The sequence below is a fragment of the Anser cygnoides genome, chromosome 5, assembly GCF_040182565.1.
Source record: "Anser cygnoides isolate HZ-2024a breed goose chromosome 5, Taihu_goose_T2T_genome, whole genome shotgun sequence".
NCBI classification, from domain to species: domain Eukaryota; kingdom Metazoa; phylum Chordata; class Aves; order Anseriformes; family Anatidae; genus Anser; species Anser cygnoides.
Genome location: NC_089877.1, coordinates 65,812,474 through 65,837,647, shown reverse-complemented (window position 1 = coordinate 65,837,647; position 25,174 = coordinate 65,812,474). Strand labels below are relative to the sequence as shown.

General features: G+C 47.0%; 1 protein-coding gene across 2 annotated transcripts in view; it reads left to right on the top strand.

The window, feature by feature from the left end:
* The first annotated feature begins 199 nt into the window (after positions 1-199).
* The window catches only part of TOGARAM1 (TOG array regulator of axonemal microtubules 1), a 43,610-nt gene continuing 18,635 nt past the window's right edge, over positions 200-25,174 (top strand). For both annotated transcript variants that reach the window (XM_013199405.3, XM_066998785.1), the window contains exons 1-7: positions 200-1,562; positions 11,695-11,851; positions 13,253-13,387; positions 15,484-15,780; positions 17,153-17,418; positions 18,656-18,888; positions 20,844-20,944. In XM_013199405.3, the coding sequence (XP_013054859.3) occupies positions 252-1,562; positions 11,695-11,851; positions 13,253-13,387; positions 15,484-15,780; positions 17,153-17,418; positions 18,656-18,888; positions 20,844-20,944 (2,500 nt within the window). In that variant the 5' untranslated portion in view covers positions 200-251. The remainder of the gene's footprint in view (positions 1,563-11,694; positions 11,852-13,252; positions 13,388-15,483; positions 15,781-17,152; positions 17,419-18,655; positions 18,889-20,843; positions 20,945-25,174) is intronic.

Here is a 25,174-nt window from a genome sequence, read left to right as displayed (position 1 = left end):
CCCCGCCGCGACGTCTCCGTTCGTTCGCGGTGAGGTTCTGCGGCCGTGAGGGAGAAGAAGCGGTCCCTGTGCGTGCGTGTGTGCGTGTGTGCGTGTGTGTGTGTTGCTCCCCCCCCGGGGCTCAGTGGGCGGCTCCACGCACGCGCGTTGCTGCGGGGCCCTGGCGACGGCGGCGTGTGGGCGGGGCGTTGCCGGGTGCGCGCCCCGAGCCGGGCCGCCCATGGGCGCCGCCGCCGCCGCCCGCCCGCGCCATGCAGCAGCCGCCGCGCGGCCCGGCGGGGGACGGCGCCCGGCGCCCGCGGGAGGGGGCGCGCGGGGAGGCCCCGCCGGGGAGGCGCCGCGGCACCGCACGGCCCGCAGCCGGCCCCGAGCCCGGCCCGGAGCCCGGCTCCGATCCCAGCCCCGGCCCCGCGGCGGCGGATCCCGGCCCCGAGCCCGATCCCGGCCCCGATCCCGGCCCCGTCCCGTCCCGGCCGCTGCAGCCGCGGCCCCCTGAGGAGGCGGCGCCCCCCGGGGCGGCCCCGCTGCGCTTCGGGCTGCTGCCGGCGGAGCTGCACGGGCGGCTGCTGGAGCAGCGGGACTACCGCGGCCGCGCGCGGGCCGTGGAGGAGCTGAAGCGGCTGCTGGGGGCCGCCGAGCAGGGGGCGCTGGCCTCGGCGCCCGCCGGCAGCCTGCTGGGGCTGCTGGGCCTGCTGTGCGCGCTGCTGGACGACCCCAACTTCAGGGTGGTGCTGGGGGCGCTGCAGGCCGTCCGCCTGCTGGCCCTGCGCCTGGCCGCCCGCCTGCCCGCCTTCCTGGCGCCCCTCGTCGCGGCGGCCGCCAAGGTGCTGGGCGACGCCAAGCTGCCGATCCGGCGGGAGCACCGCCGCCTCCTCCTGCGCCTCATGGAGGCCGCCGGGCCCCGGCCCGTGCTGGGGCTGCTGCTGCGGCGGGAGCACCTGCGGCACCGGAACTCCAGGGTGCGCGAGGAGGTGGTGAACGTCTGCATCGCGGCCCTGCTCACCTACCCCGGCGAGGACCTGGACTTGGCCGAGCTGGCCTTCGGCCTGGCTCCGGCGCTGGTGGACGGCAAGCGCAGGGTCCGGCACGCCGCCCTGGAAGCCTTCGCGGCGCTGGCGGCGGCCATGGGCCCCGGCAACACCGCCCTTCTCTTCCGGGCCGTCGACGCGGTGGAACTGGAGGCCGATGGGGACGGGGTGATGCACGCCGTGCAGGCGCGGCTGGCCAGAAAGGCCCTGCCGAGGCTGGCGGAGGAAGGCTTCGTGGAGTACGCCGTGCCCCTGCCTTCGGCCGGCCACAGCAGGGCCTCCAGCTTGCCGCAGGGAGCGGACACGGACTGGCTGTTGGCGGGCGGCAGGACGCAGAGCGCACACAGTTACTGCGGGTACCACGCGAGGGACGCCCCGCAAACCTCCGGCTCACCCGCTGACCAGGGAGTGAGTCCGAGAAGAGTCCTGAGCGCGGGTAAAGGGAAAAACAAACTGCCTTGGGAAAGCGAGCCCACTGCAGACAAGGAGGGCGGCTCAGGAGGCACGATGCCCTCCATGAAGGGCGTGGAGCAGGTACGTACTGCCAGCCCCCGGGCATCTTCGTTCTGAGGGGTGTCCAGGGGAGCATTTGACAGTTTTCAAAGGTTTACTAAATGGCAGGTATTTCTGAGCTAGGCCTGATTCTGCTAATTTATGCTCAAGGATCTCTAGAGCTAAATACGCTGATCGGGGAAATCGATTCTGAGAACTTTGTATCTCAGATTTAGCGCTAGGAGGACCCAGATAGCTTGCCACTTACAGAAATTCTTAATTTTTGAAATTAACCGGACTCAGCAAGGCACTTCTGGCAAGGCACTTCTTATGACCTGTTTCTGACGAAAGCCAGCAGAACCACAGGGAGTAAGGCCGGGGAGACCATTTCAGAGCTCTGCGTACTTGTGCATGGGAGCGCCCGGTGGCGTTCCGGGACGCAGAGCCGGACTGCGACCGAAGCTGGTGCCGTTTGGCAGCGTGCCTGTAATACAGCTCGCGGTCTGCCACGTGTGCCTGCAGCTCCTGCTCCTCGGGCTGAATCGACCAGGAAAAACGTAGGTGAGACCGAAACAGTAATTCTGACTGACCCAGGTTTTGGTTTTAACGCTTACTGACCCTGTTGGTGTCCGCACCTGGAAGGAACCTCTGAGAAACCGTTCAAGTCCCTTTTACTTGGGCAGCGGTTCTGCTCTGTGACATCTGGTTTCTGTATCCCCACGCGTAAGAGCTGGGGCGTGTGCTGTTTTCTTTAGCTGCACAGGTTTAATTCAGCATTACTGGGCCTCCAGCAGAGGAGTTACTCTAGAATTACTTGAACTCTATCACTGAACAAGAGGCTCTTTTTGGAAATTGGAAGTTGGCATGAGTAGATGTCCTCGTTGCCATGTTTACGTATTCAGAATTTAATTCTTAGTTGCTTAGTAACTTGTTCCTGTCATGAATGAGATCATGAGCAGTGATAAACGTTGTTCCTGCGTGAAGGGCGGGCTTTAATGAAGTCCCTTGATGAAGGGATGTGAGCTAACACCATTGTACCGTAAAAACCTGGAAGGAGTGTATGCGTGTCGTTGGGTGCAGCGGTACCAAAAGCAAGCCGGTGCAGGCAGCACCTCTCCCGGCAGCAGCTCGCAGGGGCGGGAGGCTCGCTGCCCAGCTCAGCGCTCTCGAGCCCACGCTGGCTCCTGGGGAACGGGTCTGACCTTTTTAAATCTTTTTGCACGTGCGGTTGTATTTATCCGTGTAAACTGGGAGGAGTGCCCAAAGTTTCCACCCCTGGAGGGAGGGAGAGAGGGAGGGAGGGAGGGAAAGCGATTAATTTTTGCTTTGTGTTTTGCTGCGTGCGTGAAGGACGTCAGGAATGGTGTGGGCTCGAGTTTGAGCGGGGAAGTAGCCACGTGTTCGAGGCTTCAGGCCGGGGCCGGTGAGGTGGTCTGTTTGCGGGGTAACGTCCTCGACGCTGCTACAAGAAAACTTCTTAGACCCAGTGAATTTTTGTAGCCGTAGTGGGGTTTTCGTGGATGTACACCCCATCCCGTACTGCCGGGATGGAAACCAGTCCAGCTGCCAGGGACCCGGAGTGCGAAGGGCACACGTGGGGGGTTGGCTTTGTTCATAGCGTAGCTTCAAGGGGCAAGTCACCCGCACGGCGGGAAGCTCTCGGGTGAGAGGAGTCACCTCCGGTGTGCACAGCCGGACAGGAAAAAAACAAAGGTCTTCAGATCAGCTTCCCGAGTTTGGCAGCCACTGGGCTCCTCTCTTCTTCACCCCCAGATTTGTCTGCGTGACTGCAGATCTTTTTGTGCCGAGAGTTTCTTTTCTTTCCTCCTTGGAGAACTGTTTGTTCGGTTGTGGAACGTCATGCAAATACTTCAACGTAAAATTCACACCTTCCTTTTGGGGTCATCTTTATTCTTACATCCTTGTGTGCAACGCCGAATATTTCACCTTGTCCATCCCTACGAATAGATGTAGAACTTAACGTGGTGCCAGCTCGTTTTGCAGAATTAGACCTGAATCGGTTTCAGCCTTTCTTTGGTTTTTAAACTCTAACCAAGGAACTGCTCGTGAACGTCAGTGCAGGTTACTGTCCTGAGCCTGTGTTCCTCTGCTGCGTGTCGGGGTCTTAAGCCATGAGATTAACCACTCTCACTTTGCTTTCGCTGCTGCCGTGTAGTAGGAGGAAACACAAGTACTTCTGCAGGGAGGAAATGTTGTTTGTCCTGTACCGTATTTATTCCTTTTTAACGAGGTGGGGTTTTTGCATCTAATGACTTTTTCTAAGACATCCTGTGCCTCTTACGGATGCTGTTTGTTCTTGTCTCTTCCCTCTGCTTTCTGACTTGCTCTGTTTGCTTCTCACTTCCATTTTATGTTGTTTTCTTACATATTTAAGTTGGTAGAAAGCAGATCGATAACTGTGAGGTGTCAGAATTTGAAGACTTCATCTGTTGCCCTCTGCCAAAGGAAACATGTTAGTGCTGCTTTGGCACTTACTTGAAAGACGCCTGAATAACCAGAACCCTCCAGTTAACCTGAATTCCTTTTACATTGAAGTGTAACTCCTCTCCACATAGCTTTGTGCTTGCATGCAGGTAAGTACTGACAAGAATAATGGTTGATGTCGTGTTTGATAGCATTGGGAAGTTGCCACTTTTGACTTGGACGTAAAGGAACATGCTGCCGAAACGCAGCCTTACCAGCTTGCTTTCGAGGCAGCGGTTCACCTGGAGTCAAAAACATCAGGGTGTTGTTCCTGGAGTTCCGGAAATCAATGCAGTGCCGCAGCTAACGTTCTGCATTCAGCGGAAAAACTGAAAAACTTAGTTCAGTCCCTGTGAAAATGCAAACTGCTTCTTTGCCAGCAGACAGGTAGAAGAGTGTACAACCGGCAGGCTTCTGGTTTTACAATTACCCTTCAACGGGCTTGTGGGAGCTGTGATGTTAAAAAATTTGCAGTGGATTAACGGCTGCCCGCCTGCAAAGCTCTTCCAAGACACACTAAGACAAATGTGAGCGGAACGTGGCTCAAGGAGTAGCTTTGCTTCTCTGTACCGTCCTGTGCCAGCTCAGCCTGAGGAGGCTGCCTTAACCGTCACGCAGCTCTCTCCAGTAGCAGTTGTTTGAGTGGTGCTGGCGGCATCTGCCTGCCCCTCAGAAGTACTGGTGGCGCGCAGATCGTCAAGTTCTAGGATTCCCTCGTACCCTGGCACCTGTGCAGAGAAGGTCTGGCTGTAACGGTGCGCCTGTGAAAGGGACAGGCGTGATCTGATGTAGCTGCCGCATCTTCGCCCTCTGCGCGGAGACAGCGAACGGCCTTGTTTGCAGACGAGTTCTGTGAGGGAGGCTTTTTGTTCGAAGGTTAACCACATGCTGGTCTTCGTCCTGCGTAAGGGAGAAAAACAGAGTGGGGATCCATTGTAGTTACCTACACAGTAATTGCTTAAGCAGCCCCATTGTCAATGGAGAAGGTGCAATGAGTAGAATCTGGAGGGCTGTCTTTGTGGCCAAGGACTTAACTTAAGACGACATGAACTGTTTTCAAAACTTTATTGAGTCCCAATGGCTAAATCTCCATTTACTGCGACGGAAGCTTAAGCAGCGCAGTGGTTTGAGTACTGCGATACTTCTCTGATCGCTGCAAGCTGACAGCTTTGTTTCCCTGTCTTCACATCCCGATCATTTACCAATCTTACCCTGCTGTTAATCTGTCTGAACAGATTGTGAAACTCTCCAGGGCAGGGGATTGTCATCCGATCTGGCTTTCTGGTATTTTCCTACAGTATTTGCTGGCTTCTTGACGGTGCTTGTTTATTTACGCCCGTGCCACAAAATGACGTTTATCCCATGGCATGTCTCTCTCCGTTACAAATAGGTGAGCTGTGTTTTCACTTAAGACACACTGGGACTAGCGAACTTGGACAGTGTTTCCTGTACTTGAAGGTTTTTCTTGTTAACTGAAAGAGATTGCAAAAGCTGTATAAATAAAGTTCTTTACCCCAGGGCATTTAACAAGCAAAGAGATAGAAAGGCAGCCCCTTGCCTCTTCATTACTGCCTGCTTTTAGTAGGGTATGTCATGCATAAAATGTGCGTACTTGACTTGTTCAAGTAAATGTAAAAAAAAAAATTAATTATTAATTCAGACATTCCTTTGAGATGAATTTGTTTAAAAATTAACTTTTAGAGTCATTCTGTGGCTGAAAGAATGCATGAAATTAGCTTAATCTTTAAAGCTGTTTTTCTACTTGTATTTTTAAAGTCAGGTGACGCAGCGATTGTCCAAGGCCGCGTCTAGACTTTGCTGATCAGATAAGATAGGGAGTTAAATGTGTAGGTTAATGTGTACTGAAACTGTAAGGTAGATAAAGCACGTTGCCTCTGAGGCTGTGTCTGAATGCGGCTTCTGTGGGTAATGTTAAATGGGTTTGTGGATGAAACGCTTCCCTGTAACCTCGGAAGTGCTCTGGAAGTGTGTTTGTTTCATACCCACTGCGAACTTGGGGGTGTCAGCGATGCTAGCAGGATTCACACGGACAACCTGACTGCGGTCTGCTGCCCACACAACCCCGTAGGGCTTGCAGCTCTCCTGCACGTGTCTGCACCGTGCTGAGCTGAGGTGTGAGCGCAGGAACACGCGGCCGCCTGTCGGGATCGCCAGCCGCAGGTACCACGAGCTAGTGGGATTAGTTCAGTGCCAGAGGTGCAAGAGCAGGGCTCCTCTCAGTTTGCTGAATTTGCACGAGACTGCAGTTGTGTGCAGCCTTACAGGCCCGCTAGCGAGCAGCTCGGGAGCCGCAGACGCTTCAGCTGCCGGCACCTCAGCCTCAGGGAATGCCCTGGTTCTGCGCCGGGGGGTGAGCTTTCTCCCAGCCTGTGACGGAACAGCACAGCAAAATGTGATAGCTGAATGCCGCAGGGCTTTCCTGGGGAAGGCAGCCCCTCCGGCTGGCACGGAGTGCCACCAAAGGCCCGAGGGAAGAGGCTGGGTGGTCACCCAGGGTGGTGCGGCCGCCTCGCTGCGACTCCGGCAGGCACAGAGCTGTGCCAGGAGCTGTGCCGCACTGGTAACATCGCCCAGCAGTGCCTGGCTGTGGGGTGCACTTACAGGACGTGGCACTGCTGGGGGACACGCCACAGCGCTGTGAAAAAGGGCATTAAATAAAACATTTATACCAGCCTGTTTTATCTGTGAGTCTTGTTACTGGACAGCTGGTGTGCTGTGGCTGCACAGCCTGACTTCACGCCGTGGCGCTCTATGTGGTGGAACGTAAGGCTTACAGCCTAGTAGCTGCTCCTACAGCCTCAGCTTTTCGTTTTCCTTTCTTTCTGAGAGCAAAACCCAAGTTCATCAAATGAAGCATAATTACCTGTGTTTCTATTTCTCATTCTTGGCAGCTGCACACATCTGTCGCAGCTGCGGGCCAGACTGGGCCCTTCAACTCTGCCCGCTTCTAAACCCAAATTTTAGGAGGCCCCTGACCTCCTAGTCCTTAGGTTGGGCAGAGGTAATTGCTGGCACCACGCAGCTCACGCAGCAGGCTGAAGCTTCTCTGGTTCCTAGCTAAATCAGTAAAGTTGTATCTGTTTTGGTTTTGTTTTTAGCACCTCTAAGTTTAGATTCTGAAGCGTATACCTACAGGAGCCCTGTAACAGCACCACTGGAGCCCTTTGCTTGCTAGAGATGGGAAGTAGTTGGCAAAACAGGGTGGTAGTAAAGAGCTTAGCCTCGTGAATTATTTCCTGTGTACTTCAGAAGGGTCCTGCTCATTTCTAATTGTGAGCAGGCAGAGCCAGGCTTGGGATGAGGAATGTTATCTGTACATTCAGTGGTTAAAGTTCTCTGGATCTGTCAAAGTGAATATTCTCTTTCTGGAGACACTGATGTATTATGATTGCTCCAATTCCTTGGTCTTCGGAAGATGTAAACAGTTCCAGTACGAAGCAAACCAGATCCCATTCTGAAGGAAATGTTTAGGTTGTTTTCTGTAGGACTCAGTATGATCTACTTACTGGTCTTCTGGGTGCTGGCTTTCAGAAATTGAAATTAACCTGCTGTAACCAAACATGTTACATTCGCAAATGGTTTCCCAGCTTGTCATGCCATTCCTGAGAGGTCACACACATGAGGTCAGGATGGCGTTGGCAATCCCTCTATTCCCTTTTAAACTCTAATCTTTTATAATCCCAGTTTAAGCAAATTATCAGAACAGAAACACTCTTGACAGTTCTAGGTACGAAAGTGCTATTTAAAAGACTAAATGCTACTGCCCTGCTGACAGCAGGAACTAAAACTAGTTGCCCCAGATAAGCTAACGCTGCGCTGGGAGTTCCTCAGCGGTGTCTGGTAGGTGCGTGTTCCCGTTTGCCCTGCAGACTGAGTGTGCTGCATGTAATACGGAATTACTGCAGGATAAAAGCTGCCTTGCAGTTTTTCCCTGTAAAAACTATCTGCTATCCAAATAATATATCTAAATAATATCTAAGATATCTAAAAAATATCTGCTGTGGGTCACTGCACCCGCAGCTGACAGCAGTGCCCTTGGGTGGAGCAGCAACAGCATTTGAACATTTTGCTGAAGTTTTAAGCCTTGGTATAAACCGTCCGTGAGCTCTTTGCGTGTAGCTTCACAGTTTGGCTGTACATGTGGAATTTTGTCTGAGGTGTCAGTCTCTGGGAGATGAGACGTGATTTTTCTGGAGGCTGGGAGAGTGTTTTGGGGAAGCGCTGCTGTATGTTCGTGCTAATGTTAACGCATGCCTGGGTGTGTGTTGTTGGTGGCTGCTGGTATCCGACCAGGTGGGCCTTTCGTCTCACCCCGTACAGCTGCTCAACAGGCAGGGGACCGGGGGACCGGCCGCTTGGCAGTGCTGGGCCTTCTGCTGGGCGGGTTCAAATATTTTCCGACAGCGGTGGTCCGAGTGGAAATTAAATCCTTCCCGACCAAAGTGATTCTGAGTTCGTCTCCTCTTTTGTCCCGACTTGCGCTAACCTGAAGCAAATCACTTAGCCCACGTGGCCGCTGTGTCTCGCTGTCAAAGTAAAACTGGTGCCCTTCAGCAGACCCAGCTGACAAAAGGACAGCGCAGCGTCGAGTGTTACCGTTCCTCTCGCTGTGATTGTCCTCAGCGTATGTCCAGCTGTCAGAACTTCTTTCTTATCCTCTCCGAAGCTTCACGTTTCGGGCTCTGGTCTCACTAAGGCACGTCCCACCGGCTGCGTTCTGGCTGCGCTCTCCCACTGAAAGCGGGGTCCAGACCGACCTGTTTTTGTGTCTCGGCTGCTGAAGCCTTCCCTCACTGCAAGATTTAAACTGAGCTTTTAGTTCACTGAGCATTTCACGTCAGAGTCTGATCTCAGAAACCCAATCAAAAAGCGCGGTCCTGCGTAAGCACTGTCTTTGAGGGAGGAAGGTGTATAAAAAGTTTTGAGCTTCTGAGCATTTTGGTGGGGTTGCCTAACACGTGCCAGACCAGAGACCCCGAGTCGCTGTGCCGATGGCCCTGGAGCACACGCAGAGCAGCGCGTACCAGTAGGTCAGGGCATGCCATTTTGTCACCAAGACCGGATTTTTGCCGTGTTTGCTAACCACAAAGATCCCCCAGGAACAGCGATGCGGTGTGAGCTGGAGGGCGGTGCCCCTGCGGCCGTGCGCCTTGGCAGCCGGCGCGGAGATGAACAGCTGGGCCTTTGTGAGCCGGTCGGGTTTTTAAAGAGCAGACTGGAAATACAGCCAAATCGCTGCTTTGCTTATTTATTTACTGCTAACAGGTACCACGTCTGAGTTATTTCTTCCGTTTTTAAGGGAGGAGGCACTACGAGAGGGAGCAGAATTAGAAATAAGTAACCTAAAAGTTGGAGTTGTGGAGGCTGTGTTTTCCAGAGGAGTCTCATCGGTAGGGGATGGAGATTTGATTTCTTCTGGCTTTTATGTGATTTTGTTGAAATTCAGAGACTTTTGTCCACGTTCCATCACCGTAAAAATTCTGTTTTTAGGATATTGTGTGATAAAGTAAGTGCTGTAATTACGTAAAAACAGAGCACGCTCACAGCCATGCTACTCATGTCATCACCCTGTCTCTTCAAGTGTTACACCTGGCCCTGTTTTACTTTGTCATGCTTTTGTGAAACCCCATGGAAATATTAAACACATTATCAGATTAAGCCCCATCAGAGATGAAATTCGAACGCCTAGCTGCTGTTGAGCTGACTAAGCCATTTAGCTCTCGGGACGCGGTGACCCGGTCAGCTCCCCGGGGTCCCCCAGCGTGCCTGCAGCGCTCGCAGCTGACGGGCCCTCCGATGGGCCTGACAGGGCCCCGCGGGGTGCTGGCGGCCCTGTGGGGTGTGGGTGGCCCCATGGGGTGCGGGCGGCCCCGCGGGGTGCTGGCGGCCCTGCTGGGGTGCCCTGTCAGGAGCCCTTCCACAGGGCAGGTTCATGGGACACTGCAGCGGGGTCCCATGGCGGGGCCAGGCTGCGGAGCGAGGACTTAGGGGCTCGTCGGCAGTCACAGTTTCATAGGGCGAGAGCTTGCGTTGAGTCCCCGGTTTCAGAAACCATCTTTAGGGTGAACTGAGACCTTCAGTAAAATCTAAAAAGAGCACTTCTTTTTTTTTTTTTAAGTGAATGTACTACGTGTACGTTAGACTGTAACATCTCTGTTCATACTGAGGGAATATTGAGTGGGGCTTTTAGGCTTGCCGTGACGCTGTTCTGTCTGGTCCTGAATAAACACTTCCATTTTGGTTCAGATTTCTGGCCTGACCTCTGTGTGGAGCCTTGGCTGCGAAAGGGGAGAACGGAGTTAATATAGCCTGGAAATGATTTTGATTACCGATTTTAATAATTAAATCAGAGAACAAGAAACCTCCAAAGCTTGATCTTTTCTTTCCTAAGTGTATTATTCAGAGTTTTCCTTTAACTATAATTGGTTCTGATTGCAAGGTGCTGATATTATGAAATGCAGCCTTCAGACTGAACCTGAAGCATGCTTTCCTCACAACTCAGACAGACATTGCCTATTTAAAAAGTTACATAGCTTAATGTAAATCAAAATGTTAATATTTATTTTGTTAACTCTCTATTTACCTTTTTTCTTCTTGAATGTGAAGTGTCAACCTGTATTTGAGTGACAACTGGAAACTGACTAAAGGCTTTCAAACACTTAAAGTATTGGGTAGCCGGGAAAATAAAATGTTCATCCAAATGTTTTGCATTTAAAACTTAACTACCTTGTGTTGACAGAGGAACCCTTGGTAGTTTGTGTTGCTGAGCCATGGGGTCAAGGCTGACTTCTAAGTTTTATAAACAATTCTGCCAGTCTTTGTGCGCGTGTGACCTGAAGTTTTGAGCTGTAGACTTGGCCATGCTGCAGCAAAGCTTTGCGTTTGCTTTCATGACAGTGAGAGGCTTTGTATCTCATTTTTTTTTTATCTTTTAATAAAGGGTTAGGTGGGACTGTTTAATGTGTGAAGACAGAATTGGACACTTTTTTTTTTTTAAACTTAGGTAACGTTTTGGATTTAGGTGATTGTTTCTCACTCTTCTTTTTCCGTTTTATTTTGCTGTCATTGTCTCTGTGTGCGTAGCGTACATTTTTGGTATAGACTTATTTTTGTAAATCCTAACCAGCAGGTCTGGATGGACGCTTCCACCAGGTTCACAGCTTGCAGTATTCAGGTGCAGTGCAGTACATGTGGATGTAGCACAGACAGTCTTTTGCCATCTGGGCTATGTCTTTCACTGACCTGCTTTGCCTCGGAAACGGGGCCTCAAGCCGCACATAACCAGCAGCTGAGGCTCTGAAGCCGTGCGTTTAGCCTTGGGGTGCCCGGCCTGAGCACCAGGGCCGTGGGCCGCCCGAGGTGGGCGCAGGGCATCGGGGCGGCCTTCGGCACGCGGCCTGCGCCCCTCAGCAGCGCGTGCCGGGCAGCAGGGCCGGGCGGCAGGGCCGCGCTGGCACCCGAGGGGCCTTCTGCCCAGGGGCTCTCATTTTGGCCCCTTCTGCCCAGGGGCTCTCATTTCGGCCCCTTCTGGGGCCACAGCCCCCAGCCCAGCAGGAGCGAGCGGGGGGTTCTGCTCCAGGGGTGGTGGGAGCAGTTCTGTTCGTAAAGCAAAGAGCCAAGCGTCCTGTTCACACGCACCTTTGTTTCTTTATTTTCCTTTCTCCCGCAGTTCTCTCCATCCAATGACTTTCTCCATTCTCCAAAGTTAAGGCCCTCTCAAGGAATGCCAGTCAGTGAGGAGTTATTTTTTAGTAGAAAAAGGCCGCCGAGGAATTTGTTTCAGAATAGTATAGATTTTAACTCTGAGCATTCTTCCGTTTGTGCTGGTAAGTATTGACAGAGATGCATGTTTGATCTGCCATTTATGAAACGGATTTATAAGAACCTGAGCATAAATTTATAGCTTCATGATATGGTTAATCATCTGCTGATGATTGGGTTTGTTATTTATTTTCATTTACTCTGAAGATTTGAGTAACAGGCGCAGGGCTCTGCCTCCAGCTGCAGCACGCTGCAGAAGTCCCACTCGTGCTCCTGAAGCGCGCTGCACCTGCAAGCAGCCGTGCTGTGCACACAGATCTGCTCTGGATTAGATGGCTCCAGTCGAGTTTATGGGCCAGCCTCTTTTGCAGGTAGCGCTGTGTTATTTCACAGTGAGATCAGACAGCAATAGCGTGGTTTTGTGACCAGACGAGCTGAACAAGAGGGCTCGGGATATACCTGAAATGCAGAGCTTCCCGCTGCTCTTGCAAAATTAGGAAAAAGAAGTGTCATGTAGATCAGCAACAAAGTAATTCAGCCATTTTTTTTTCACGCTGTAAAATACAATTTGAATCACAGATAAAGAAGAAATCACAAAGAGAGAAATTTTACTGACTTTTCAGCAAGAATACACTGTTGGCTAGAATAGCACTTCTCAAGAATCAGTTGACAGTGACTGCAGGTTATTAAACACCAAACCCTAAACCAGACAACATGTTCGGAAGGTCATACTTACGTGTGGTAGGCTCTTCAGAAGACCTGAACCATTCATATCTAACATAGATTTACTTTTTTGTTGTTTTGTTTTTTCGATTGTGTAAACAGCTACAGTAGAAAGCTGTCTGAAGAGTGAGCTTTGAAGATTGTTTTAAAGGATGTAAAATGTCATGGTATTGAAAGACAGCTCTGTAGAAGACTGTAGGTGTAGTGCTACACTTAATTCATGCGTAGCAGTGATTTGTATTTTGATAGCCGAAAGGCATATGAAGAGACTGGGCAAGACCAGACCTGATCTATTCTCTTCCCTTGGCAGGAGGTTATGTGCCCAGCGTTGTTTGAGGAGCACTGACATGTGTGGAATGCAAAGTTCACTCACTTGTTATGCAAGGGGTGATATCACACTAAAGAAATTCACTGTATTTTGGGGGTTTAAGGTGTTGCCCTCCTTCTATTGTCATATATTTAAAGAGGTGATTGTTCTGTGTTTTTTGTTTGTTTGTGAGCCCCTCCAGCTCTCGGAGTTGGAAGAGTGCCCTGCAGAACAGCCAGCCATTTTTCTCGTTTGTGCCTACGAGCAGTGTTATGGGGTAGCTTAGAAACTTCTCAATTCAGAACTTAGTGACTAGTTAGGTATTACACTGCAAGTTAGACAGTGTCTTCCTTCCCTGTTACATATTGTCGTATATGTTTTGTTAAACACTGTATGTAAAGTATTTATCTAGTTATTTGTGTTTTTCTTTTGAAAGGTGCTATGGGCTCTCATCAGCCGCATATTTCAGGGAAATGTGGAACACTTGGATGCACACAGACACATGGGAAGAGTGGTAGTGTGGACTCTGATTTACAGTTTTTAGGATTAAATAACTGTCAGCAAGACAAAGGTATATGGATTTTAACTGTATCATAAGTCAGTGCATGTCACTTTGGAAATGTCTCTTCTGTGCTGCCTTAAATAAAAACGGGTATCAAAATGTTGTACTGTCCCTATGCAAACACATTTGTGCCTTACTCCTGTTTAGTGGTTTTCATTTGTGGTTATTTGCAACCCTTTGATACCTGACTGTGTCACAGTGCTATATAAAATGTGGTACTGTAACAGAAACTGAACTTTTTCGGAAAATTTATGTTTTTTTTTTTTTTTTTTTTTTTTTTAAGTTCTGCTAATAGCATAGATCAGATCAGTCCAGCCTGCTGAACGACAAAGGCCAGGTCTGAGCCTGGCCCCTCTGACACGAGTCAGTGTTCCTCTTTCGGTCTTCCGTAAGGCATGCAGGGCAGCAGAGGTTGGTGGCTGGAAGTGTCTTGGTAGGAGTGAGCACAGTCGGCTTAGTTCCGCTGGGTGCAGCAGGGACACCATGTTGGTACACGCAGAGCGTTTGGTTCTCATTGTCATTGCTCTGCTTGCCCCTGAAGCCCACAAGTAGCTGACACCTGGCTGGCGGTCTCTGTACAGTTTTTACTAGGCAGGTTTCCAGGGCACCGCCACGTCAGGCGATTTTTGCTGCTAGTTTCAAAAGTGTGCCTTAACCCTGCAGGTGTAGGCTGGGGTAAGTCAGGACCTGCAGCATGCAGAAAATTGGCTGTTCCTAAGTTGTAATAACAGTAAAATGACCAGGTGAGTGTTTAGTGAAGGAATAAACTCCCTGTCCGGAGGAATGGATGGCAGAGGTACCAAATTGTGGACAAAGCTGCTCGGAGGGGTCCAGCTGGCTCCGGCTGTTGGACGAGTGACAGGCTGACAGCCTTCTTGCAAGATGTACAGGAACTTCATTCGCTGAGTGTGCTTCTCACCACTTATGGGCTCTGCATACTGTGTTCTGCTAATGGAAAGACAGGAGAAAATTTCTGTACGCTGCTTGCCTCTAACTACAAGGCCGATCTTCTGTTCTCTTCCCCTCGGTCTTCAGAAGGCTGTCAAGTACTTTGACCATACTTGCTGATTTACTCTCTGCAAACAGATTCTGTGCCAGCAATTCTTGTTACCTGAGCCTTTCTCCAGCAGCACCACCCACACCGGACTTGGTTTTCTCGGTGTCACTGCCCTGGGACAGCCAGGGAGTGCTGGGATGCTGCAGCCTGGGAAAGCAGCAGGCACAGAAGACAGAGACCTTGGAGCTATCTGATTGTAAATGACATGTTTGTGCTGTAGCAATAACTAAAGGCGTAACTGAATGGTCTTCTTTGGAGTGGTGCAGATCATTAATAGGTTCCCCAAACCAACCTCACCGTCACTTGTTCTCACTCTCGGGCTGTGCTTCCCCATTCTTGTGCCAATGGAGTTGTTTGTGGGGCTGTACTCTTGGGGAGGTTGCTGGAATCGTCCAGCTTAAAGTGAGCTTTCCAGAAGCTGTCAGGAACATTGTTAAAACTTGTTCTCTTACTCACTTGCCATGGGTAAAAGCATGAGTGTATGTGGGGAACAGTTCTCTTCCGGATATTTTTGAGGTCAGTATTTGCATTTCATGGAAAAGAATTAGAACAGTCTAGTTCTAAATCTATCTTCATCTTTCCATTTTTGATCTACCGATTTCTAGGAAATGTAATTTTGGGGTTTTATTTTAAAGGAAGTAACATTTATAACATTTGTGTTTATTTGTGCTCTTGTATCGCTGAATTTTGAAAGTTGTGTTTGTAAATGTTATGCAATGCAGATGTGGAATACAGAGCAGCAAGCAGCAGAGCTGTGTTCTATCTACTTGAATGATTCTTTTTTAAAAATACAATTCTTAAAACATGTCTGCAAAACAGCTTAGGTTCAAACTTGGTTGATCAAATGCACAAAAAAGGAAATTGATATTTTGATGGAGGATGCAATCTGCAGCATCAAGTTAGCTGATTTTTACATGACTGCTTGGGTAAAATGCTGACTTTCAATTTTGATTGTGCAGAGAGTGTATTATTTCATTATAAATTATTATTGTAACATCTGTCAAAGAGGGTAATTACCTCAAATACCATTCTCTTTTTCTTTGCTCAGTCTGTGTCAGCCTAAATTTTTCCAGCAAGACCCAGAGAAGTTTTTGCAATCAAGCAGAACATACGTTGTCCTTCCAAGGTCCTAATGCGAGCCAGGGGGCTTTCATTCTGCCGTCCTACCCTCTGTCATCACCCAGGACCAGCCCCAAGCACGTCTCCCCGCCAGCTGACTCTCCGAAAAAGTCACAAGATAATACCATGAACTTCTCAAACTCCTGGCCTCTTAAAAGCTTTGAAGGACTGCCGAAGCCTAGTTCTCAGAAGCACCTTCGTAGTCAAAAGTCCGGAGACAATACAGGTAGGAATGTTGTCAATATACTGAGAATGGATTGCAGGTTTGCATGTTGAGTGACTTCAAGCAGTAGTCAGAAAGCCTGCAGTGCCAGGTAAATTGGGACTCATGCAACGCCCCGATTGTAATTAGAAGTGTGTGGCTTTTATACCTGCTCTAGTCTAGTCATATCACTGGAGGCTTCTTTTTAAAAGCAGCGTCTTTGCATATTGGTAGTTTGAAGTACTGAAATGTTTCATTCCTTTTGCCTTTTAAATATGTGGGATAAAAAACATGCAGCAGCTGTGCTTTCCCTATTAGGAAACCAGGAGTATTCCTGTTCACTGACATCATCAGTGAAAAGTTTACCATCAAACTAAAAGAAAAACAGATCCCAAAATGTAGCACTTTTAAGGGAAACCCATACAGGAAGGCCTGCTACTTTTAATGCTCAGAATAACACATGTACAAGAAAATATTGCTCACTGCATTTTGCCTTTTTACCTCTTTATTTGCATTTGGGAACTGATGTGTCTAATTTCTGGTACTCAGAATAGCTCTTTAAATTCTGGTTACAAACAGCTACATCTCCAGCTAGTGGAGTCTATGCTGATTTCATCCCAGTTTACACTGACAGTTGATGGCAGAGGATGCTGTTTATGGTCTGATTTCTTCCGTCTTTGAAGACCTCATGTACACATCAGTTAACCTGAAATAGTTTTAAGCTTATTTAGTCACAAGTACTTAAATAATTTAGCTGATTAGAGCAATGTTGACAGTTTTTCAAATTTGAATGGTATAAAAATAAGTTGGACAAGGAATCAGTATTTAGTTTGTGTGAGAAATTTATTTTCGTGTGTGTATGTGTGTACATATTCATACACGTGAATACAAGTATACATGCATACGTGAAGGGGGTTCAGTGACATCAGGTTTTAAATAAAAGAAAGTACTTTTTTAATGCTCATTGTGGAACTGATGACTGCAGGCTGCTGTAGAAGCCAAAACTAAGAATTTCTTGGTAAAGAAAGTGGACATACGAACCAGGACAGCATGTCAGCTAGTGTCCAGCCTCTGCATGTCCCTAAATCCTGTCCAAATACTCCCAGGCGTCCATTTCTCACCTTGTTAGGGGACAAGCTTGTTGTCTGACTCATAAGGCTGTTTGTGTGTTCTTGTTGTAAAAATTTGCACACACTCAGCTAAACTGAATGTTCTTGAAATGTATTTATAATAGTAAATTCAATTAAGTGCATTAGCATGTTTTTTAACGTAGCTCACCTCATTTTCAAAGGGGTTTCCCTGTACCACAAAGAAATGAGGCATGAAGTTTATTCTGGTCAGTGCTGTGTTCCTGCCGTCTCTCCAGAGGACTGACGCCTGGTTCTGTCTTATCCAGGGGACAATTTGCAGGAGAAACACTCCCCTCTGCAGCTGAAGCCCACCTTGGTGAGACATCCAGCTTCCCGCCGAGGCCTCAATGGGACCAGACCCGTCCCCCCCATACCGCGGCTCGCCAGCCCGCTGCCCGATAAGATTGAGTTAAGTGTGACAAAGTGGAAGAACGAAGAGTGTGAGGACGTGTGGGTGAACGAAGGGGGCAGGAAGCTTGCAGCTGATCTTTCAGAGCTAACTCTTGATGGCGAGGAAGTGGACCAAGAAGAGGTTTGTTTAAATGTGTTTTAACACACTTTTCCAACTGATAGATTATAAACTTTTAAAAATAATAATAAAAAAAAAACAAGTGCCAGAAAATAATAAACATTTCTGAATTAAACTTTTTGACGCTATGATCAGTGCAGCAGGTCTTCAGTAAGACACCGTTGAGTGTTCAACAGACACTAACTAAAGCCCAACACCTAAAGGCCACTAGCTAAAGCCCCCGGTGCTTTAAAGTACCAACACTGAAGCCCAAGTCCTGTCTTTGTTCCAGGCATCTTAATTTCACTTCTTTTCCTCAGAGCCAGATCGTAACGCTTTCAGTTAGTGTAGTACTGAGACAGAACTGCAGGCCGTTGTCCAGCTTTTGTTCTCATTATCTTGACTTAATTTTAAATTTCACCTCAGCTTTAAATAATAATCCTTTTATCTGTTAGAACTGAAAACTTCATTGCTGGAGGGTTCTTTGGGCTTGGAGTTTCCTCAGCCTCCCGGCTTGGTTAAGTGCGCTGTCTTTGATACTCAGCATGTCCCAGCTCTCTTAGATTTCAGTTATTTTTTCCTGGTGTAAAATGAGAAAAACTGATGCGAAGCAGGATGGATGTGATGCCGCCTGCACCTGTTTTATACAGCACAGACGCATTTGGCATTAGGCTCCAAAGGTCCCCCTGTAAGAGGAAATCCGCTAGTAGTAATTTGTGCCCAACGTGTATTCAGTGGCAGTGTTCTGAGTGTGCCAGTCAAGTGGTGACTTAGTAAATACATGAGATATTTAATACCTTCAAAAATCTTTTCCTTACATGGCCCATGAGCCTTGTCAAAGAGACTCGCCCCCGCATTTCCCTTTACTGGTCCGTTAAATAATCTGCAGTGAGCAGAGCTGTGTCCCGCACCGCTGTTCCCCAGCCCCGTGGGCTGCCCAGTGATCCCCTCGTGTAGGCAGGGAGCCTGTGCTGAGCCCTGCCGCTGTGCCCGGTACTGCTCAGGCATCCTGTAGCTCCCTCTGCTGCTCGGGTGTCTGATGTTTGAAAAATACTAAATCTTGTGAAGTAAAACAATGACAGGGATCTTTACAATGCCGCATAACGTACCTAAATGTTCAGTCACATTGCCCGCTAGGGCCACGTGCAGTGAACTACCATGGACTTGAATTGACATTCAGAACCACACTTCTTTTTTGCTTCAAAAAGCTTTTTACCTATGCAGTGATTAAAAGCTTTTTTTTTTTTTTAATCCCATTTAGATGCAAAGTTCACTTAGATCTCTACGAAACAGCGCAGCTAAGAAGAGGGCAAAGCTAAGCAGCAACATTTCAGATCTTGAAAGTCCTGATTCTGCTCTTAAACTTGACCTGTCTGGGGATTCCCCTTCCCATGCTTCCTCGCCAAGTGTGGGCTCCTGTAGCGAAAGCGGAGTTTACAGCCAGGAGTCTTTGACGTCTCCTATATCCACGGTTCCTCAGAGAAAGAGAATAATGTGAGTGGAACTTGTATGTTAACTCTGCTTTGAAATTCTCACACAGTCTCTGCTGGTGTTAGTTAAATATTAACAGGGGTGAAATCAGTAATTCATTTTTTATATGAGACTGCTTTGCTTAATAGCTTGATTTTTATCTGTGAATTACTTTTCTACCTAAAAACGCATTGCTTTATACAATAACTGTTTAATTATATTATTCTGGTTCGCACTGGCTTTTAATTTTAAAGAGTTGCATGGTGCAGTCATAGTAACACAGTGCAGTTGGTAAAGTCCTGGCAGTGGTAGTAAATATTTTATTAAGACTTCAGCCTGTCATAGAAGTTATGTGAACCATAGCCTAAACAAACGGGTAAGAAGGAGAATGAGTTAAGAGGACGGATAAAGTTTGCTTGTTGCAGCCTGGATGTTGAAGCAGGAATATTGTTGTTGCTTTGTTTTGTTTTGTTTTGTTTTGTTTTTGTTTTTCAATAAGAGGAAAACAGTGTAGGTTTTTCTTGTTATTGCAAATCATGAACTGTTTCCATTTTATAAACTATTTTACAATGAAATAAAAAAGTCTGAGAAACTTCTCAAAGTCTGCAGTACAGATTCCCCCTTTCTGCTCTAGGATCCCATGATAAAGCTACTTGTAGCTCTGATCTTAAGATACGTTTTATTTTTGTGAATAGGATAGGAAAAGGAGGATATATAAAACAGAAATTAAAAGAAAAAAAGAGGGTATATATTATTGAGATGGAGGCAGACTGGAATGATTCAGAATCTGAGGGTTTTTACAGCTGTGAAGTCTCAGAACTAAACTATGTATGCTTAACTTCCCTATATGCATTACTGCCAAAACACAGTTTTTAAAATAGCACATGGTAATGCTAGAATACCTAAAAAGTCAAAACTATAAAATTCTGTATGTGATGTTCTTCCAGGCAAGATTTTAGCTAGAGCACCTCTAAGTACACGTTCTGTACAACATACCGTTCTCATTTTTCAGTCACTCATAAGCTTAATGTTTTACAGGATTCACAGAAATGGGGATTCTGAAGTAGTAACAAAGGTGATGTCTGGCAGGGAGAACGAATTTGTAGATGTGACAAAATATATCCCAGAAGACTTTGGAAGCCTTGGAATGTTCAGCAAATGTTCAGACAGTGTATTTCAGATGCTAGTTTTCCAGCGTTGGAAATTGGCATTGTCTGTCCCCAAAATCAGGGTAGTTGGGCAACAAAAATGTAGGCTTCTTCTACGTATTTGCTTTTAGGAGTATCGGTGTAGCCACTGGTAAACTACTGTGAGCAGTGGGAGCATGATACTTGTATTAGTGATATTTCGGAAGTATGCCAGTCTTCTGGTTGTGTGCGTTTCGGTACTAGCAGAAAGTGGAAGAGCTGCTGTTTCCCTGTGATTATTATGTAGGTAAGCGCAGTATTTAACAGTTCAGAGTACTTGGATGAATCATTTTTAATATTCAAATGCATCATTTTAAGAAAAATGTGTGAAGATAATGCTGTAGGTAACAGCATTTTCCTGGTGAATATCTGTCTGCTAGAAACTGAGCTGAAAACAGCTCATTTCTGATAGCCAAAGGCTAGTGGATTTGGTCACTGTTGTTTGCCGTTCTTTGCCAGATTGGAACCAGCACTATCAGTCCCCTAGGCCAGATGATTCCTTAGCTTTTTGAATTTATGCTCATTGTAGTCGTAGTGTAAAGATTACTTTTAAGGTTGTCTTTATGCTGTTCTTTATAATGGACCTGCTCATCAAATTATTTCTGCTGAATTCATTTTCTTTTTCTACTCAGTGTGAGCACTTGCAGAAGTGTTCTGGAAATATTTGTCCACGAGGTACACTGGGGAGGAAAAACTGAAATCTATTGATGTCTTTGCTAGAAAGTATTATTTAGTTGGGCTCTGACTAGTGTGTAGAATTGTATTTACAAAATGTGTTTTGTATTGTAACAGGTCAGACACCTTTCCACTGCTTGGCAGTAAATCGCAGCCTGCAAGAGTATCTTCAGCAAGAAACAGAGACGCAAATGTGGCAGAACATAACTCAAGCACAGGTATTTCACTGTGCTTATGAATGTATATATCCTGCTTCACTGATGTGACAGAATAATCAGTTGATTTGACTTTGAGTGTTCTTATTTGTTCAATGAGCTCGTGTCCCTTAAGCAGTTAAGAAAAGGTAATTGCTAGACACTATTTGGTCAAGATGAGATTATACTGTGGTACAGAAGGAAAGGAGGAGCTTAAGGTTTCTTCTTTACTACGTCAAGATAAAATATGTTAATGCAAACAGTGCATGTGAGTACCTGCACTTCAAAATTCAAAACTGTATTGCTCGAAAATTCCTTGGACACCAACAGATAAGAGTGGGAAGGGTCAAAAGGTTGCAAGCAGTTAATTTCCTGGTAGGAAATTGAAGTTAAGTGATGCTGTTCAATTTTATGCTTATAGTGAACAACAGGTAACTACAGATTTCTGTCAAGGGCAGAAATCAATTGTTTATGATTTTGTATGTTTAATCAATTTTGGTTCAAGTAGAAGGAGATATTTCCTTAGAGAAAAGGAACAGTGGGAGCCATGTCCACAAAGTTCTTTTCTGACCTTTTTTCCCAGTGACTACCTGGGCAACCTGCTCTAGGGAACCTGCTTTGGCAGGGGGGTTGGACCCGATGATCTCTTGAGGTCCCTTCCAACCCCTACGATTCTGTGATTCTGTGACTGCTCTGATGCACCCTCCTTCAGCCTCAGCAGCCGTGATTTTTTCCAGGAAGCTTACAAAGCTTTGTGTGATTGAGATAGGAGGGCATCTTAAAGGCCTGAATTCACAAAACCATCATAATCAATGAATAATAGTCAAGACTGATATTGATGATCCTTTTTCATTAATTTAAGTAATTGCTCCTCATTTTAAATAAAGCCACTCATTTTTTCTTGGGATAAATTAGAAAGTAGGTTTGTCAAGTAACAGCTTAAGTCAGAAAGCAAATACTGCACGTACGTAGTAATACGTATTGTGGTTAATGATATTCATTATATGAAAGAGCTTCTGTGAGAAATTGAAGTTTGGTGTAAAATAATGAGCAACACATTTATTTTACGTACTGAACAAGTTAATCAGCTGGAATAGACAGCTGGAATCAGCTGGAATGGACCTCCTGTGAAGAGCTGACAACATGCTTTACTGATAAGGTCAACATCATAATACACGTACAGTTAACTGGTAAAGAAGAGTCCTTTGCTTCCACTACTGGAAGATAGATGGGCTTGGTCCATCTCACAGGTCAAATCTCAAAAAGCTCAATTTTTTACACAGGAACTTGGAGAATTTCTAAAAATCAGGTTGGCATTTAACTGTTCTCATCAGGTGAAAGGGTTTTTTTTTTGTTTTTTTCATAATATTGAACCTAGATCTACCTTGCTGTAATTTAATCTCTTTACTTTTTGATTTTAATTCAAAGAATTGGAATATTTTCTTGATTCAAGCAACTACCTTTTATGTATCAGAAGATTATTCCTTTTTTATTCCTCCCTTTTGTCTTCTGTCCTCTGATTAACTCCCATTTTTTTCTAGCTTTCCTTCTTAGTTCAAACTTTCTGGACTTTTTAACTGCCATCAGCTAAGCTGTTTTCAACAGATCTACCTCTTTCCTGAAATGCAATATCTGTACAATACCTGTTATGCACTTACTGTTGAAAGGAGTGTAAAGACTATTTCATGTACCTTCATGTATATCACTGTATAATGTTTATCTGTTCTCCACTTAATTCCCACCCTGTCTTTATATGTCTGATTATTTGTACCTATAGCTGGGGTTCATCTTGCCTAATGGAAGTGCTCTGAAGTGCAGACATTTGTTTTGCCTTCTAGCGTAAATATTCATGAGAGGGGAGGGAGGGATGCTTCTACAGAGAGTGATGTGTCTGGCCCATGTAAGACATCTACTTTAATGTGTGAAGAGCTGTCCCCGGACGTATCTCTCTGTTGATTGCAGAGGAAGTCTAGAAAACTTAGGCAAGATAGTTATGGTTATGTTGTTGTACAACATGCAAAATTAGTCCTTTCCTACCTGTACAATCTTGTACTTCTTTTGAATTGCATACTGGTTCTTCTTGGATCCTTATTCTACTTTATCATCAGCTTCTTGAATTCAGATCCTGTCCTCAAGCATGTGTCAATTTTTCCCACTTGCTGTCCTTTGTTTGAATTTGGCATACACACAGCCTGTTTGGGCAAAATACTGGATAATACACGGTTCAAAACAGACTGCAGCAGAACCCTGCTTTATATGTATCTCCATTTGTAGAATGAAGCTCTCGGTAACTACTCCGAACACATATGTCTAGGATGACATATGGCATCTCTACCTTCTTTCCTGCCCACGAGGTCTGCTGCTGTGTCATAAAAGGAGAGCAGATTTCTCTGATCACAGTGTTTTCTGATGGGTACTTCCAAATCCATTATTTGCCCTGGCACCGTCCTGGAAGCCCCAGCGTATGATTGCCCCAGCATATCATCAGTTGTTTCCTGGCTCTTCCTTCAATATATATTTTTTAAGAGTGTAACACTTACTTAACTCTTAATTCTTTTTAACTTTTTTAACTTACTTAACTCTTCTCTGTTCTTCTGGAAACTTTTTCAACCCTCACATATCTTTAATTTTTTTTCCAGTTGATCTCATACTGCTTCAGGTGTTTCTCTGTGATGAATTTTATCACCTTCTCTTAGATTTGTTATAGTAGAAAGAGTGACATCTCTTAGATGTTTCTTACTTCCCAAATCTTTTCTGTAACATTTAAGCTTGCGCACATTTCAGCAGTTGACACCTTGAAAACCTGTCTGCCTGCTGTCAGGCCTGCACCACATCTTTCCCCGGGCCCTTGACAGTTTCAGAGGCCAGAGGGTGCTGTTGTACCAAATACTCAAAGCAAGTAGTGGTGCAGTCCTGACATACCAGGTCTTAATTTTGATATATGAAACGCTGTGACAATGAGACTTCATGGGGGCAGTGCAGAAATTCATGGTGAAGGAGTTCACAGAATCACAGCATCACACGTGGCTGGGGCTGGAGCACCTCTGGGTGCCCCTGTGCCCCCCCAGCCCCAGCAGGGCCCCCCAGCAGGGTGCCCAGCCCCACGGCCAGGCGGCTGCTGGAGCTGTCCCCGAGGAGCCCCCGGCCCCTCTGGGCAGCCTGTGCCAGGGCTCCGGCACCCGCCCGGCCCAGCAGTGCTGCCTGAGGGGCAGGGGGAGCCGCTGGGGCTCCGCGCTGGGCCCGCGGCCTCTGGGCCTGGCTCCGGCCTCTCGGCTCCCTCCTGCAGGTGGTCATGGACATTGCTGGGATCCCCCTTGAGCCTTTTCTTGTCTAGGCTAAACAGTCCCATCTCCCCGTTGTTCCTCACAGGAGAGGTCTTCCAGTCACTTCATCATCTTTGTGGCCCTACACTGGACTGAGTTCTTGGACCTTACGGGGACCTAGCCGTCATTTTCCAGAGCACCTCACAGCAGCCCAGATCTTAGGGCACATTCTGTAGTTCTCCTTGCTGGAAGAGCCTTACTGCCAAGGATCCCACAACATAACGTTCCCTTTGGTTTCCGTCCCCTGTGAGAACGTAGCAGTCTGTTCCAGTCCAAGTTCTTAGCTGAAAAGGGAACAGAGGAGACCTTTTAAGGATTTCAGTAGGGCTCTTGATCCCACGTGGGCACAGTCAGGTTGACACTGACAGCCACCAGGTTAAGACTTCAAGACAGATGGGCATAAACAGGAAAATACATCGGTGCCTCCAGGCCAGCCGCAGCGAGTCTGGCCACAGGGAGCAGAAGCGCACACTGGCTGTCCTCGCTAAGGAAGAAGCCTGGAGCACGCCACTTGCTGGGATTACCAAGTTGCATCAGTCATGCACTGAATGCTCGGTTTCGATCGATAATGATTGTAACATAAAAATGTGTTTCATGACTTCTAGCTTATGTAAATGGAAGGATTTCTTGTGTTTTTAGATAGTATTTTAGTATTTTCACTCAGTTCACTTATGACTTAGTTTTGCTTTCAGTAATGAATTAATATTCATTGTTCATATTTTAAAGACTTTAAAAGAAAAACAATTTTTCAGGCTTTGAGTTTGGTTTGAAACTTGGGTTTATCTGCAGTTGAAAAACTTTGCATGTAAAAGATGAACAGAGCCTGAGCATCTTTGTCAAAATGCTCATACTGTATGCATAAAAAAAGTCTGAGAGTCTCTGAAAATGTAACTTTCTGAGAATCCTGTAGTATACCAGAAGTATACTTCAA